Source organism: Talpa occidentalis, unplaced genomic scaffold (genome assembly GCF_014898055.3).
Source record: "Talpa occidentalis isolate TD23 unplaced genomic scaffold, MPIMG_talOcc4v2.1 talOcc4.9, whole genome shotgun sequence".
Lineage (NCBI taxonomy): Eukaryota > Metazoa > Chordata > Mammalia > Eulipotyphla > Talpidae > Talpa > Talpa occidentalis.
Genome location: NW_023605305.1, coordinates 19,783,878 through 19,801,551, shown reverse-complemented (window position 1 = coordinate 19,801,551; position 17,674 = coordinate 19,783,878). Strand labels below are relative to the sequence as shown.

At 47.2% G+C, this 17,674-nt stretch overlaps 1 protein-coding gene across 1 annotated transcript in view; it reads left to right on the top strand.

Annotated features, from left to right (window-relative positions):
• The window catches only part of CSMD2 (CUB and Sushi multiple domains 2), a 512,752-nt gene that overhangs the window by 358,070 nt on the left and 137,008 nt on the right, over positions 1 to 17,674 (top strand). The window contains exons 16-21 of the mRNA XM_037499127.1: positions 4,209 to 4,347; positions 5,294 to 5,481; positions 6,224 to 6,412; positions 6,606 to 6,722; positions 12,888 to 13,103; positions 14,397 to 14,585. Of these exons, the coding sequence (XP_037355024.1) occupies positions 4,209 to 4,347; positions 5,294 to 5,481; positions 6,224 to 6,412; positions 6,606 to 6,722; positions 12,888 to 13,103; positions 14,397 to 14,585 (1,038 nt within the window). The remainder of the gene's footprint in view (positions 1 to 4,208; positions 4,348 to 5,293; positions 5,482 to 6,223; positions 6,413 to 6,605; positions 6,723 to 12,887; positions 13,104 to 14,396; positions 14,586 to 17,674) is intronic.

The following is a 17,674-nucleotide window of genomic DNA, read 5'->3' as shown; positions in this document are numbered from 1 at the left end:
TTTTTTTAACTTAACTTCCTTGATGTCCTATCTGGATCTTGTCTCCCGCTTGCTGAAAATTCCATTTTCCAGCACCACCAACATAATTTCTCATTCCCTAATACAGACACAAGAGTCTCAGAAATGTAATACCAGTACTACCAACAGCAATGTGATTACTGAAAATAGCTCAAAGTTTTTTTCTTTCAATTCTTTTTGTCCCTTTATCCTAGTAGAGATGACCCATCAAACGCGGCCTTCCAGTCTCTACTTTGCTCATGTAATTACACCACCGACAGATGCATCATTGTATTTGTTTATTTCACTGTGCTTTGGAGTTTTGAGAAATTGTTTACCAAGTTTAAAGCTTTCTTTATAATTATATAAAATATGTAATTCCAAAGATAAACTCTGAAAAATGATGTATTCTGAGAATGTCTAGCTTCTTCCTCTGCCCTCTCTACCCTGTTCCCTCCCATTTTACATAGGTCATCTTTTCAGTTTGGGGCTCACGCTCATGGATAGCTCATATGAGCAAATATGAGTGTGTGATCCCCTACTCCTGCTTGGAAAAGTGAATCACACCACTACTGTCTCCCTTGCTATGACTCACGTAGTGACATATTCTGGGGCCACTCCACAACATTATGTAGACACTGCTTCTCATTCTTGTTTTACAGCTGCATAAAGCAGCCCATTCTGCTTCCTCTCACTGAACATGTGGGCTGCAGCCATTCTTATGCTATTACAAATAGTGTTGCTTGTACATATTTATATCTTCCTATTTTTGCCAGTTTCTCTTTGGGATAGAGTTCTAGAAGTAGAATTGCTGGGTCAAAGAGTAAATGCATATGAATTTTGCTGAATATTACCACCTATCTCTTCCCAGGGCTTGTGCCATTTTGTATTTCCCCCAGCTACGTACTAGAACACCTGCTTTCCCTCAGCCTCAGTTATCAGACTTTGGGCTTTGCCTATCTGATGGATGCGAAATCACTTCTCATGGTAGTTTTAACGTGGATTTTTCTTAACATTCTTTTTTGAATGTTAAAGAGATGTTGCCTTTGGGAGTCTTGCTCTCCTCTTTCCTGTCTAAGAACTACCCCCACCCTGGAAGGTGCAGAGGAACAAGAGAGAGTAAAGGACTAAATGAACAGAGAGGTGGTTTGACTATCACATGAGTAGGAAAATACCAGCTATCTAAGGTAACAAAACAGTACAGCAGAGAAAAGAACACACTGTTGACCACCAAAGGAAGGATTTGTGTTTCCCTTTCTGGAGATTTTACATAGGGCTTTGTTGATGTACATGCACTGAATGGAACTGGCCACTGAAGGCAAGAGTGACTCTGTCATTTATGGATTCCTGGAAAGTCCAGCTACCTAAAAGGCTGGGTCTGTGCTGAATGGGGGCCAAGAAGAAGCCCCAACTCTTTCTGGAGCTCAGTGCCTGCCTAGAGATGCAGGAACATAGCATCAGGCACTCCCCACTCTACCATCTACCTCACATATCCATTGGAGAATTAAAGGAAAGCATTCATAGTTTTAGTAATGTAGGGGGATGGGCTTTGAAAATGAGGGTTACCCAGAAAATGACTGTGCCCATATGCCATGTACTTACTCAATGTTTGATAAAGGTTCTGTGTAATTACTTAGTTTCTCAAAAACTCAACTTACTGAAAATGGGGTCATAATCCCTGTCTATAAAACAAGGATAATAATAGTATCTGCCTTTTAGTGTTGTAATTGTCACAAGGATAATCCACATTAAGCCCTGACACCTAGTAATTTCTCAGTACCTACGAGCTCATTACTATCAACAATGATTGTAATACTATTATGCACTGTTAGAGGGGGATTTGGAAACAGGTTGGGAGGTTAAACCTGAGTTCTAACTTCATTATTTCTGGGTCTAGTCTCTCAGCCAGCTCAGTCTTCATTTTCTCCTCTGTAAAATGGGGATTACTTTATAAATGTGGGCATTTAAATGAGGTGATACCTGTAAAGCAGTTAGCATCATAAATCATCAATCTGAGCAGTCAACTATTAATATCATTATTGTCATGAATCCCTTGTTAATTAAACTTAATATAACTTTCTATTAATAGTGTTTGACAACACATTTTTTTATTGAAGTAACATTGATTAATAACATTACATAGGTCTTAGGTATACAACATGAAAAATTATCTGTATATACTAATTATGTTCACAGCCAGAAGTCTAGTTTCCATCCCCCACTATACATTTGACCTCCCTTATCAGGTTTCCCCACTTCCCATTCCCCTTTCCTTCTAGTAAGCATGATTTGGCTCTTGTAATCTAAGAGTTTGTTTTACTTAACAACTCTTTTAGATATTTTCCAAAAAGGTTATAGAATTGAGAAAGGAATGGTGTAAGTTTAGCTATACTTTAAGAAACTTATTACCTGGAGAAATTTCCAAAAATCTGCAGAGCTAGAAGTGCTCTGTAGCTCTTCATCCCCTACTGGATCCTGTACCAGGCAACTTCAGCATCTGGCAACAACTCCATAGTAAGGGAGTCCAAAGAAAGCTGGGCAGGAGAGGTGCTTAGCTCAAGACCCCTGTGTGTGCTGTCTCCCTCAGTCTGGATACAGCTCCTAGCATTTGCTAAGCAAGGCCTAGTTACTTGACATCCTCAAGCCTCAGCTTTCTGAGCTGTAAAATGGAGAACATAATAGCAGCACCCCCCACTCCACGGTTTGTGTTTTGTGTAAACATGACTGTGTGTGCAGCTAGACACCCACAGGCCTGGGCTCTCCACGGCTGCCAGTGGTGGCGCCGGTGGCAGCAGCAGCATCCATGTGGCTGGTTCGGCACCCTTACCCTCAGTCCTGGAGAGGCAAGTGTGCTAGTCAGGATGTGCCAGGCTAGACTGTGCTAACAAACCATCTCTAAGTCACAGTGATTAAAAATAGAAGTTCTATCTCACCCAGACAACTCGAGCTACATGTTTTTGTTTTGTTTTGTTTAAAGATTTATTTATGTATACAAGAACTGGGGTGCAGACCAGAGATGTGGTGGGTGAGATGATTCACCAGAAACAGAGTGGGAAACAGAACAGGTAGACTGACTGATACACTGCCGAGGGGAAGAGCAGGCGAGACAGGAGAGGTCTGCTGCACCATGTGGGTTACCTTCCTGGCTAGGGATCAAACTCGTACTTCAGTGAGTGCAGATAACTTCATAGTGCTGCTACATCTTCACCCCTTGTGCCATCAGGGAGGCCCCCCCTCAAGCTACATGTTTAACACAGGGTTTAACATCCTTAGAGTCACTGAGAGGCCCAGGCTTGGCTTCCACGCTGCCCCTGGGTGTATGCTGTCCACCACCATCACTTTGTACTGGCTCTTCAAGTCTCCACGCAGACAGGACACACATTGCTTCTGCTCTCATTTTATGACTCCAAGTGGTCACGTGGCCTTGCCTAACTTCACAGTGGGTGGACAGTGAAATCTGCCTGCATGTCCAAAAGGAGGGGTAATGGGAAGCTCCAGTGGTCACCAGGGAGCTGCAGGTCCAGTCACAGCAAGAGGCAGGTGTGATGGTAAAGGTGTGGGTGAGAATGGGAAGCTGGAGGTTGGAAACTATGGGCAGAGAGAGACCAGGAGTCAGAGAGAGCAGGCTTTGTAAGATCAGAGCCAGCCACGAGGTATGCCTGGACCACCCAGTGTCTTGGGTGTTGTCTGCCATAGACTGCATTCATCCATGATTCCATTCATTCATTCATTCCTGCAGTACTCACTGAGGGATAGCTGTGCGCTGAGCACTGGGCTAAATTCCAAGCTCAATAAGATAAATAATCCATTCCCTGCACTCAGGGAGCTCACGATCGGTGCTCTAGCTGAGTGGGGGCTCTGCTCACTCCCTGTGCTGGAGCCCCAGGTGCTGGGTGAGGAGGTGGCCTGGGTTTATGCCTGTGCCGGGGGGCTGAGTGAGGATTAAAGGAAAACCAGTGTGGTCCAAATGTTACCCGACTTTAGCCCTTTAAGAATGGCAAGAGCTTTGTTTAAAGTATCCTTTTCCTTTCTCCCCTCTGGCCTTTCATAAAAGTCCAAATGATGCAACTGGACATATCCATAATGATCCCAAAAGGCAAAACTCACAGTTTATATAGTGAATGTAATTTTCCCTAAAATCCACAATAACACTTGCTGACAGGCACACCTCATGGAGAAGTTTCTGTTGTTTCTCACCCTTCTGCCCCCAGCTCCCTGCGGTGGTCACCTGACTTCGCCCAGTGGCACCATCCTGTCTCCGGGCTGGCCTGGTTTCTACAAGGATGCCCTGAGCTGTGCCTGGGTGATAGAGGCCCAGCCAGGCTACCCCATCAAAATCACCTTCGACAGGTGCTGTAACCTCAGGGACCCTGGGAAGGGAGGGGTTCAGCACCCATGCATGAAGGTCAGAGATCCCTGGAACAGACTGCCAGACTGGGGACAAGCACCACTGGCTATGCCTATAGCCTTGATACTGCCTGAGCAGTGGGGTTTGTGCTATTTAGGGGACTATGACTTTATGAAGGTTGGGACACACGGAATGTGTGTCCTCCACCTCACCCCTAAGAAGAGGAAGTGAAAAGTTAGACACTGTCTGATGTTGCAGCAGTCTTTATAGCATCTGATGAGTATAACCAGGAAACTTCCAGAAAGGGCAGGTGACCTTCCTTACCTCTGACCCAAATCCCACTCATCTGCCCTACATCTAACTGCCCTACATTGTACCCCTTAATGGGGGAAGGTGGCCCCCCAACTATGAGCCCAAACTTCTTCTAGACAAAGCATTCCTGGCCTGGAATGGCAGTCCACAAGCTTTTCTGTGAAGAAGCAGATAGTAAATATTTTAGGTTTTGTTGGCCACTTGTAGCTCTTTGCTGCATAATGTTCTTCTCTTTTTTAACAAATGCTGCCTTATAATTGTAAAAACCATCCTTAGCTCTCAAGCCATACAAAAACAGGTAGTAGAGCAGATTTGAGCCCAGGGCTGTAGTTGACTGACTCCTGGCCTAGAACATTCTGACTTCTGAGACTGGTAGTCATTGGGCCTGTAGGGGTCCTGGTCTGGGTCAGAGTGGGGATTCAAAACCTGCCTCCAAGCGCTGGAGGAGAAAGGTAAAATAAATAAAGGAGAGAAAGTCCTTCCACATAGTTAGCAAATGTGTGCACATTGTATTAAAATAGCCCAGCCTGCCAAGATCTGGTTATCCTGAAGCCCTGGGTCAGGCAGATCCTTTTGTCATTTGCAAATGAATCAGCCTTGGGCTTCTCAAGAAGTCTCCACTTTTATCTTTGGCAGATTTAAAACAGAGGTCAACTACGACACCCTGGAAGTGCGGGATGGACGGACATACTCAGCACCCTTGATCGGGGTTTACCATGGGACCCAGGTCCCCCAGTTCCTCATCAGCACCAGCAACTACCTCTACCTCCTCTTCTCTACTGACAAGAGCCACTCGGACATAGGCTTCCAGCTCCGCTATGAGAGTGAGTCCTGGGGAAGCAGCCAGCAGGGTTTGCCCCGGGGAGCAAAGGTCTGCTCCCCCAGTGGGCCTCCAGCTGGACCCTCCCCAGAAAATTCTCAACTAGGCCGTGCTCCCCAGGAAGCCCTCCCTTGCTGTCAACATCACTCAGCACTTACAGAGCTGAGAGTCAAGACCTTAGCAGCAAGGGAAGCTCATTGTGAGGGATCCCGGCATGCACGCTGCCAGGGGTGCGGGACGCGGTGAGCCGAGCCGAGCATTCTGGGGACAGAGTGTCTGACAAATCATGAAGTTGATGTGAGATGGCATCCCCTGCTCACTCTTGCCCTCTCTCATCACCTTCCGCATTCACTGCAGGAGCCTCGATGTAGAGAGATTGATGTCACTGAAATTCTTTGTAGACCAGTAAAGTTATGGTTGAGAGCACCATGCGGAGATGATTTTCATACTTGTGTTTATATCCCTAAGCCTTCACCTAGTTTCTAAGCCTAATGAACACTGACATTTATGGAGAGAATGAATGAATAAATGAATGAACAAATGAATGAATAAATGATTGAGCCAACTTGTTTTCTCTGACAGATAGGGCTCTCAGCAGATGCTACAACCACATTTAATGAGTGGGTAATGGGCGACTTCAGCCTTCCAGAATTCAAGGCTCTCTCCTCCCTCCCTTTGTGAGCCAGCTGGGGTCCCGCTCTGCTGGCAGTGAGTCCTCTGTTCCAGCTGTGGGTTTTCTTTTCCAGCTATCACACTGCAGTCTGACCACTGTCTGGATCCAGGGATCCCTGTAAACGGGCAGCGTCATGGGAATGACTTCTACGTGGGTGCTCTGGTGACCTTCAGCTGTGACTCTGGCTACACCCTAAGTGATGGGGAGCCCCTGGAGTGTGAACCCAACTTCCAGTGGAGCCGGGCCCTGCCCAGTTGTGAAGGTAAGGCATACCATGAAGGGTGCTACAGAGGCAGATTCCTTTCCCACCACGAAAAACCAGAACTTAGGGTGTTGACTCCCCTACAATCCAGGAAGGTTGGGGTGTGAAAGGATAGGGGACAGGCTTCCAGGAGGATTGTGGGGCACTCCCTAGCCACTTCAGTCTCTCACCTGCTCTCTTTGCTTCTCTGTAGCACTCTGTGGTGGCTTCATCCAAGGCTCCAGTGGGACTATTTTATCACCAGGGTTCCCTGACTTCTACCCCAACAACTTGAATTGCACCTGGGTTATAGAAACATCACATGGCAAGGGTGAGTATACCATAGCAGGTATTGGAATTTAACATGTTTGGGGCCCCAAGCTCCCAAGTCAGGATGACCCCAATGGGGATCTCCCTACGTAGTGGTGATCTCTGGGCTTAATCTGAATTTTTTGTCACCAACAAAATACTCTAGAAACTTCTCATCCCTTTGAATCACTGAACTCATTTAATAAATATTTCTAAGAATATAAGATCGCTGTGCTGGAAAGTTCTTCCAGATCACCGGCTCTCAGATCCTACTTAGTGCAGGAATCTTCTCTGTATCTCTCTGCCCAAGATGGCAACACCTCAGTGGTGAGGTGGTGGCCAACTCATTCAACAGATGGGCACCGACTAGCATTTTTGATAGATCTACCCCTTAGTAGCCTAGCGGTTGCCCCTGAAATTTTCTTCCTTGAACTGTGCCCTGAAAGAATATAAGGAAATTCTGATTCTCCCAGCCTTCAAATACTACTGCATGTAGAGCTCCTCTCCTGGCACAACTCAGCTGTCCCTCAGGTGGCATGGTTTCATACTCACCACCAGGATGGGCTATTGCCTCAACTTCCCTGGCATAAATGGTTTTTGGATCTCCAAGCCCAAAGTAAGGGTCCTGGTGACAAATGAACTCTTCTTAATGTCTTCTTTCATTCAACAAATATTGACTGCCACCTATGTGGCAGACACTGGAGCTGGGAATAAGCAGTAACCAGGCAGATGTGACTTCTACCCTCAGAGCTTACTCTGAAGTCCATCTAGAGTAATGGTTCTTAGCCCTCCTGCAGCTTGGATATTTACTATTTACAAATAAATCTAAGCAAATACATGAATGCTTAGGCTATATCTTAGAGGTTTTGATTTTCTGCATTGGAGATAGGAGCCGAGAATCATGTTTTTAGAACACTGCAGTAGTAATTCTGGTGCATGTACTTTTAAATAAGAACCTCTGATCTAGAAGAATTACCCTATAGAAAAGTCAAGAGAAAAAATTAAAGGGATGAGTAATCGTTCCAGATTTTAAAATATTGTTAGGGGCTGAAATAATTTTCAAACAATGTGGTAGATGAGTATGGGAGTGGACACACAAATCAGTTGGGGAGTATCAAGTCCAAAAATAAACTAGATTTCGTGTGTGTGAGTGTGTGTGTGGGGGGGGTGTGTGTGTGTATGAGAGAGAGAGAGAGAGAGAGAGAGAGAGAGAGAGAGAGAGAGAGAGAGAGAGAAGAGAGAGAGAATGAGAGAAAGAGAGAGAGAACTGGAAAAAAGAAGCAAGAAAAAAAGAAACCATATCTCATATATTTGATCACATAAATTTCAGTACTAGAAGCACATGGAAATCTAACCTCAGGTGGGAATATACTTTCAAGAGTAATATCAAAAGTAGAAGCCATAAAAACAAAGACTGTTAGATTTTATTAAATAAAACTAAACAGATTTATGTTTAAAAAGGTTATAAAAAATTCAAATAATAAATAGACAGAAACATTGGCAGCCTATATAATCAGCTAAGGATTACCAACCTGATGCATGGAGAGCTCTTAAAAATCTTTCAGAAAAACATGCCTAGTCCACAGGCCTATAAAGTGAACAAAGCTATCAACTAACACTTCATAGTAGAGGAAAGATAAATGAGAAGACTTTGACCCCACAAATAACCAAAGAAAGGCAAATCCTTTCTTGTATTTTCTCTGCCTTATAATTTTATGAACAACATTCTCTTTTCTCTAGCTAACTTTTTAATAAGGATACAGTATACACTATCTATAACTCAAGCAAAATCATTCATACATTGTTTATATTATCATTAAGACTTCCAGTCAACAGCACATAAATAATGTTATGTTTTGAGGGAGTCAAAGGTATAGCAGGATTTTCAGTTGCATAGGGTGTTGGCACCCTCAACCCCTGCTTTGTTCAAGAGTCAGTCTTATTTGAAGAAAAAGAAAATTTGAAATAATTTCAGACCTGAAGCATTTCCCTTCCACCTTTGTGAGGCCTGTCCTAACCAGGAAGAGGTTGTCCAGTTTCCTGTGCAACCACTCTCCAAGCTGTCAGAACAGGGCCGGGGCTGTGGCCCGCTCCTCGCAACCACAGATCTTCCCTGAATTATAATGAGGTGGCACCCAAATAAACCCATAGTAACTTGAAAATATCACAAGTCAAAAATTCATTGAGTACACAAACCTTTGAAATTATCCTTACTAAGCTGAGTCTATCTTCAACGTTCTCGGAAACACTGATGTCAGCCTCCAGTTGGGCAAACCGTCTACCCCGAGGCCTGTTTTATAATAGAATGATGAGTAGCTTATGTCATGAATGAATACTAACTTGTAAGTGAAAAACAGAATGGTATGTGGATTCTCACTCTTTCTGCACGCAGCTGAAAGCACCTGGACCTGCAGGATGTTTGAAGCATTGAACTAAAATTAATTTTGGATGATGGGCATGCTCCAGTGACAGTATGGATTCTTGTGCTGGCAAGATTGGGAGCTGCGGCTTGCTGTCTCTGCCCAGCATTGCCAGAGAGTATCATAGTGCCTGTTGCTAGCCCAGAAAAAAATCAAAATTCCAAGTATGGTTTTTATGGAGTGCACATCATTGTAAAGAAAAATCCTAGGTCAGGAGCCATCTGTATTGTTCCTGCAGAGAGGAGGAGTTAGGGTCCTGTCCTCATTTATCTTGCAGAGCTGTTTCAACCAAACCTGAGCAGAGGAGGCCATGGGGGGTGGGGGGCGGCAGGGAAAGAAAGGCAACCCCTCAGATCCCTAGAGGAATAATCCCCTGTAGCCATGATTTTCTCTGTGCCTGGAATCCATGATTATAGGGGTGTATTTCTCTATGCCATTCTAGGTGTGTATTTGCTAGGAGATACGCAGTTTAGCAAGTATTTAAGAAATATGTTCTCTTTCTTTTTTCTTTCTTAGCTGATGCTTATTTGATACTTGTATTACTCTAGGTGCTAGTAAAATGCAGCTCTGGTGTTGCCTGCCCTCAGGGGCTTTATAGTCTAGTGGTAGAGCTAGACAGCCCAAAGAGATCTCTCGATATGTCATGGTCAATGCCAGGATGGAGCAGATAGAGATAGGGAAACATATGGGGCCAACCAAAGAGTTAAGCAGGTATCCTGGAGTTGATATTTAAGTCACTCTTCAAGGATGAACAGGAACTAGCCAAGGTGAAAGGTGTTCCAGGCAGAGAATCAATAAGAGGACCCTGACTTATGCCAGGTCACCACTTCCTCGGAATCAAGTAAAAGCTTACCTATCCCTAGCATAGAGCCCTAAGTTATAAAATAGCTAGCATGGCCCTCTAGCCCTTTCTCACCTCATTCTGAGCCCTCTGGACATTAATCACTAACCACACCAAATGCTTTCTGCTCTTGGAACTTCCCAGGCTTTCGCTTTGCTCTAAAGCTTTGCACATTGGGACAATTTTCTTCTCTCTGGAATACTTCCTTTCCCTGCATCTTCTCCACCATTCCCTTACTTTGCCAGCTCTTCATCCTTCTGAAGACCTTCTTACGAGCCACTCTGTCTCCCTAACCCTGGATCTGCGTTGAGTACCCCTCCAGGGCCCCCACATGATCCTGTACCTTCCCATCCCAAACCTTGCCCCACTGTACAGAACTTGCCATGTGTCCATGCCAGGCTATAAGTTTGAGAGACATGCCTGCCCCATGTCCTGCCTCTGACTCTGCCCGGCTCATGTGGAACTCAAAAAAATATCTGTACGAATTGAATTAACCTGAACCCAGTTCAGAGGGCACTCACGGTTCCCTGCTTATAAAAGCATCTCAGATTAGGTTACCATCTCTGCTCCCTAATAGGTAAAAGGACAGTTATACAAACGCAAAACTATGAAATACAGAATTGTTCAAATTGCCACATGCCCAGCCTAAGGGAACAACCATTTTAGGAATCCAGAGAATCTGCCCTTGCAAAGACCTCAAGACTGACATCTTTTAGCCCCCCAGGCTGTCTGGGGGTTAGCTGAGCTTAGCAAATAGAGCATCTCCGACAGTGCCAAGAGCTGTGCTGTGGGCTTTGCAATTGTTTCTCACTCTGAGGACTGTCTCTGAGAAAACAGCATTGGCCCAGACCCTTCAGCTGGGAGATGGGATTTTGACCCAGGTCTGTCTCCCCGCAAAGCCCCTGCCCCCAGCCCCGCTCTTTCTGCTCTAGTCCTCCCTCCCCTTCTGCTCCATCCACCACACAGAACCCTTGGTTAGTGTGTACATCTCTCACACCAGATCTGGATTTAAACTCCAACGTGGGTCCTCTCTATTTCTGAGACAATGTCTTTATTTCCTCACAATGGCCAAGAGAGCCCCGAGCAGGCAGCACAGCTGGGAAACCCAGGGGTTCCATCTCTGTTGTTTATTCATCCTTAGATCCCAGTCAAATGTTTACCCCTTTGGAGGCTGTATTTGCATGCTGAAAGATGGAGCACAGGCAGGGCACTTCATCAACTTGGTTCCTGCCTGTTACTGCGTCTAACCCTCTCTCCACCCTCCCCAGTGTTCCAACTAGGAGGAAAGGGCAAATATTCCATTGAGCCTTTCCTAAGCCCTGTGGTCTAAGAACTATTTTTGCATTTGCACACTTGTTTATGTGTGGGAATTGTCAGAGACACTCTGGCATGCCTACCTGAGTCTCCAAGCGCTCTCGTGCCTCTCTCATCAAAGGTGTGGCCCCATGAAGCCCTCCCAACCCTCCAGGCATAAAGCTCACTCTTCCTCTGTGCCCCACTCAGGATTCCCACTATCACTGTGTCTGTCCCTCCACTGCACTGGAAGTCTTTCTTAGTGCTTAAGCCAAGTGCCTACCACTTAGTAGATATTTAGCATCTATTTCTTTGAACAAAGAGATAAATGGATGCATCTCAGTTGCCTGGATACAGCGCATTTACAAGCTGCATCCCTCATTCCACCACTTCTATGGAGTTAAGTTCCCCTACCCCCACCCTTAGAATACCAAATACTCTGGAATCACCAACATCTATCAACAGAAGCAAGAATATGAAAATATCTAAAATGTTTCAGCATTAAGAGCTTGGATCCAACCATCATTTATCAAAAACGTGTCAGTAATTATCTAGAGAAGTATTTCTCAAACTTTTATGTGCCTGCAAATCAGTTGGGGATCTTGTTAGCATGCAGATTCTTAGCAGGTCTGCAGTAGAGGCTTCTGCGTTCCAACAGTCCCCCGGGTGCTACTGATGCTGCTGGTCCATGGACTTTAAATAGCAAGCAGGCCCAGCACTGCTAGTCTAGCCAGTTCCTGCCTTCACACATCCATGGTATGTGGTCTGCTGGGCATCCTTGTTTGTAGGTGAGCCTGCATCTAAACCGAGCATCCCCCAAACACAACTCCTTTCTGGGCAAGTTCAAGAGTTTCTTTGGGCAAAATCCTGCTCCTGTCCAGCCCTCTCACCACTTGGCTGCTCTTATCACCTGTTCTCAGGAGAAGGGGCACCACGCATCGCTGCAGAGCACAGAGATCAGATGGCCTCTGTTTAGATCCCAGCCTCCACCTACTAGCTGGGTGACCTTGGATGTAACTGTAATCTCCATGTGCCTTAGTTTCCTCAGGTGTAAAGTGGAGATGAGAATATGCGCACCCACATCATAGGAATAAGTGATTTTTCATTTTCTCTTCCAGGTGATAGGGGCTGCCTATAGAGCAAATAAGACACACCCTTCCCCTCTTACTTGCTTAATTCCTATGCACCTTTTAAGACCCAAATCAAGTGTTCACTCCTTAGGGAGACCGTCCTGCACACCCCTCCTCCTCCAGCAAACGGCTTTCCATTCTGCCCCTCCATGGCACTCCAGGCTCCGTCTGTCACAGCCGTCATCCCTCTGGAGTGTATTTGTTTAATGTCTTGTATACCCCTGCGCTACCTGACTCTGGAGCCTAACCTGCAGGAAGTGCTCCGCAAATACACAAATATTCATTGAACGGGTGATTGAATGAATGAATGGCCCCGAAACTTCTTAAAGATTTAGCTGGAAATTTCCCTTTTAAGTTTTGACAACTGTAAAGCAGCATCGTCCCAAGCAGCCCTTCAGCACACCGACAGCCCTTCCAAGTTGGAAATCCGTGTGCAGGTCCTCCTCCCTGGACCTGCTTGGGCCTGCTCACTGTCCTCCCCTGCCCCTCTGGTCTATCTGCAGGTGTGTTCTTTACTTTCCACACCTTCCACCTGGAGAGTGGCCATGACTACCTCCTCATCACTGAGAACGGCAGCTTCACCCAGCCCCTGAGGCAGCTGACCGGCTCCCGGCTGCCAGCCCCCATCAGCGCCGGGCTCTACGGCAACTTCACTGCCCAGGTCCGCTTCATTTCTGACTTCTCGATGTCCTATGAAGGATTCAACATCACCTTCTCAGGTAAAGCGTGCAGCAGTCCCTGGGGGGAGAGACAGCAGAGCATTCTGGCTCGCCCTCTGGTCTTCCCAGCAGATGGCTGTGGATTCACGCCCCAGTGTCTGGGAACCACCTCACTGCTGCAGCAAAACAGTTGAGTAGATCCTGGGCTAGGAAGGAGTTAGCAGAATTTCTCTGAACATGACCTACTCACTGGTTGAACTAGAGGAGCCCATGGAAATCCCTATCTGCCCTAGTCATTCCAGATCCTCCTGATTCCACTGCCACTATTTCAAAACCCCAACAATTAAAAAAAAAGAAAAAAGAAGAAAATGGGGTTTGAAATTGATATAGTGGAGTGTTTTAGTCTCATCGGGGACTGCTTCATCGATGCTGACTTAGTAGTAATAGATTTTTATCTCTGTGTTGAGGAATCCTAAAAAGACTCTTGAATTTGACCTTCAGGGGGAAAAGAGGACCGTTTCCTCCTATAGTACCAAGTCCCCCCACTGCTCTTGTCCCATTGTTCCAGGGCCCCCCACCTCAGTCAGGAGCAGAGCTATTAGATGGAGTCTTCTGGGATGGGCAGTTGATAAATGGCCCAACCTATTCCCACCAGCAGAAGCCGCCTGCTGTGTGCCTGGGCCAGCCTGGCCCAGGGGACATACCTGGCCAGTCTGCCTCATCCCATGTCAGAGAGACTCTCCTCACCACACAGAAGGGAGTTGCCCTTGGGATGAGGTATGGTCAGTTCTGAGCTGTCACTGGAGGTACCTGGCAGGCCCGGTCCACAGATGCCCTCCGTCACGCCATCTGCCTCAAGTACTGGGATCACCGAGACAACTTCAAGTGAAGGGCTTGGATTCCTTTCCCAGTGTGAGTCGCACTAGGCTGGGTCGTGCACTTTGACCCTCTAGCATCAGGCTGATTGAACTGATCCAGCTCAGTGCCTGGGGAACAAGAAGCCAGAGAGTCTGTGAGCCCTGAGGCGTGGGCTTGATGTGGAGATGAAAGGACAGGGAGAAGGGGTCACACTGGGGTACCTTGTAAAAACTCCCCGAAGCACATCTCCAGAAACGCTGTGCGCCTCCCCCAAGGCTCTCAGTAGCAAGGGGGTCAGGCCATCCCAAGCAAGCTGGGCCGCCCTCTCCTCATTGTGCCTCTGTCAGCCTCTGTTCCTCCCAGCTCTCTCCTCTTCACCTCTTGTGGGTCAGTGTGCACATGATCTGTGCCTTAGTCTGTGTGACCCCTGGCCCTTCTCCCTGGTGTTTTTGCTGTGTGTTTTTTCTCTGACCCGGTCTCCTGCTGCCTTTCCAGAATATGACTTGGAGCCCTGTGAGGAGCCTGAGGTCCCAGCCTACAGCATCCGAAAGGGCTTGCAGTTTGGCGTAGGCGACACCTTGACCTTCTCCTGCTTCCCCGGGTACCGTCTGGAGGGCACAGCCCGTATCACGTGCCTGGGGGGCAGACGGCGCCTGTGGAGTTCGCCTCTGCCAAGGTGTGTTGGTAGGTGGTCACGTGCTTTCATTTTGCTTCACTAATGGGGTGGGTCAAACTCTAGTCAATCTCTGTGAGGTGGTGGAATGCACCCGGGCCCACAGCCTACGTCTGAGGACTGCACGCTCCCTGCAGTGGGGCCGTGGGTGGGTGCCCTGACCTCCCGCTCCAGCTTCCTCAGCTTACAACAGGATGGCAATAACTGCTTTGTGCACTGTTCTGTGGCCTGAACTGACCTTTACAAAGCAGATCTGCAGTGGGCATTCAAGGGCAGTTGACTCCCATATCCTGCCTCCCACCCCTGCCACTCGCCCCTAAGGCTTAAGGATGCCTCTTGCAGAGAAATATGGGTGGGTCCTGGGTAGACCTGTAGGAAGAAGGCACGACCTTTGGCCATGGAGACCCCCAATTTGGTGGCATAGAGAGGTGCCTTTACTAATCTAGTGGGGTGCTGGCTTTTGAGAAGCCCTTGAGAGACTTCATCCATTCAGCTGGAGAGGAGTGAGGGAAGCAAGAATTGGGTTCGTTTGTAGGACGTCTGTCAGGGACACTTCTAGACACTGGGGATGCAAAAGCAAATACAGCAAAGTGTCTCCGCCCAGGGTCTCCAGACTGGCAGGGCCAGCAAGTACGTAGACACGTAGTGTTTTGGATAGTATTGAGGGTCAGAGAGAAAAATCCAGTCAGCTTAGAAAGTGTTGGAGATAGGCTTGCTTTTTTATAAAGAGTGGTTGGGAAAGGCCCTTCTGAGGGGGGGACATTTGGGCCGAGATCTGAAAGATCTGAAGAAGGGGGGCTGAGTGCCAGAGCCAAGCCCTGGGGGTGCTTGGTGATGGAGGAACAGCTGGGAGTACCGTGTCGAGCAGCCACTGGAGGCCAAGAGAGGATGGGGCTAGAGAGCTAGCTCTTGAGTCAGCACCCTCTGCCCACAGCCCTGCCTGCCTCCTTGTCAGAGCCCCGAAGCCCATCCAGAGCGCCCAGCCTCAGGAGAGTGAGCAGGATGGGTGATATCCCAGGGAACACGGACCCTCGCTCGTTGTCCCACCTAGACAAGGTAGACAGCTCTGCTTGGTTGATACTCTCAACTCGGGGGTCTGTGACGTAACCCAGCTGGGTTATGGAGAATTGGCCATACTCATTGTTAACCCTGGAACTCATCTGCCAAGTGAAGGCTACATCCAACCCCGTGTGCCAAGCCCATCAAGGCAGCCCTGCACCAACCGAAAAAGTCTGTCTTCAGGGCCGAGGAGGTCAGCCTCGCCTGAGGCAGCTGTAGGGAGCTCTGGGTGCTGTAGAGGCCAGCTGTGGACAGCTGGCAAGACAGGCAGCACTCTGTGTGGTCACAAGGCCCCAGGTCGGGCCTCTTCTCTGCCATTTACCAGCTGTTAGGTCTTGGGCAGGTCACCAAAGCCCTCAGCCCCAGCCTCCTCCTTTGTAAATTGGAGATAACAAGATTTATTGTGGATTAGATAATATAATTTGCATAAGCCACAGAGTACCCTATGATTGTCATCATTTTGCCAATAACCTTTTTATCATTCTTTGTTGATGACCAATAACATCAAAGAGGAAACATATAGATGAAGAATTCCATTTTTGACTAATTAAGTAATCCCAACGTTTATCCTTTCTCCTGTAAGTACCTCAGTCCACCTTTCTGAGAGTGCATCCCAATATGCACGGACACCCCTGTGGACTTTCAGCTTGTATCTGGCTGCTGGAAGCTATTTTCTCCTGGAAAAATGTCCTCAGCTAAGTGATTCTGAAGGAAATTTTTCGTGAATGGGATTATCTGGAACCACAGATGCACACACTCTTTAAACTCTTGCCTCATTGATCTCATTACATAAACTCATTCTTTAACTTATTATTCCAATTACTGTTTGTTCATGACACCTCCCAATATTTTCATTATTACATTTGTCTTCTGTTTCATATGTTATTAATAACGCACAGCAATTATAATCACCTCTAATTACCACCAGCCCTGCAACAGAGCCTCAGGCTGGAGGTATCATGGGAAGGCCCACCCAGAGGAGGCTCCCAGTTGCTGCCTGCACTGTAGGTGCAAATTGGATGGCTTAGCCTTCTCAGCATTCCCAGCTGAGAAGGAGATGAACAGCCCCAGGCTGTAATTCTGGGTGTGACAGGGTGAGACAGTCCCTGACCTCAGGGGCTCCTGAATTTGATGTGGAAGAGACAGCCCTGACCCCAGAGCACCCGGTCTGTACTGGGTGACATGGCCCTGTCCTAGGGAGCCCCGGTGTGATGGAGAAGTCCTAACCCTCGGTCTCAGGAGCCCCAGACTGATGGCTGAGACACAGCCCCTGCCCTTAACAAGACCTTTTGTGATGGGGACGACAGATGGCGCAGATGCATGAGTTGGTGGCGGCACTTTCTTGTGCATGTGACTGTTTGTTTCCCTGGAACATTATTTGTTTCCATTTAGGCTTGCATTTGGCTTTTCAGTGCATCTGCTCACCTCCCCTGTGACTTTGGAAACTCTCCCAGAAACAAGTGCCATTTTCCATCCTTGGTGCCCAGGACACCGGCCCTGGCAGGGGTTAGTCCCGGCATTTGTCCTACGACTGGCCCATCTGGAGTTATCAGCCCCGTTTTCCTCTCATAAAGGGGTTGGACAGAGATGGGGGTAGGGTATATAGCTATTGTGCAGGAAGCCAGAGCTGGTAAGGGGGGCTGGTAATATGCTGAAGCCCATGTATCAGGGAAGCCAAATTGTAGGAACGAAGCAGAGGGCAAGAGGCACCAGAAATGGAGGGTGGAATGAACGTCACACAGCTCAACCTAATTGCTTCTTAGAAGCTTCCCTCCAAATACCTTCACACTGGGTATTCAGGCTTCAACATATAAATTTGTTGTGATAGTTTATGTGAAGACTCAAGGAACTGAAGCTGGTCTTAAACTGCAAAGAGCAGAGGAAGTAGGACCTGTTGAAAAAGCAGGGACTTTGTGGTGGACACAGTTGCTGTCTTCTAAGGTCTGAGGAACTACCTTGGGGATCAGAAAATCCACAGGGTCTAACTAAGCTGATGAGAGGCTCAGCTCTGAATGTTCCTGCATCACATGCTCCAGTTCTA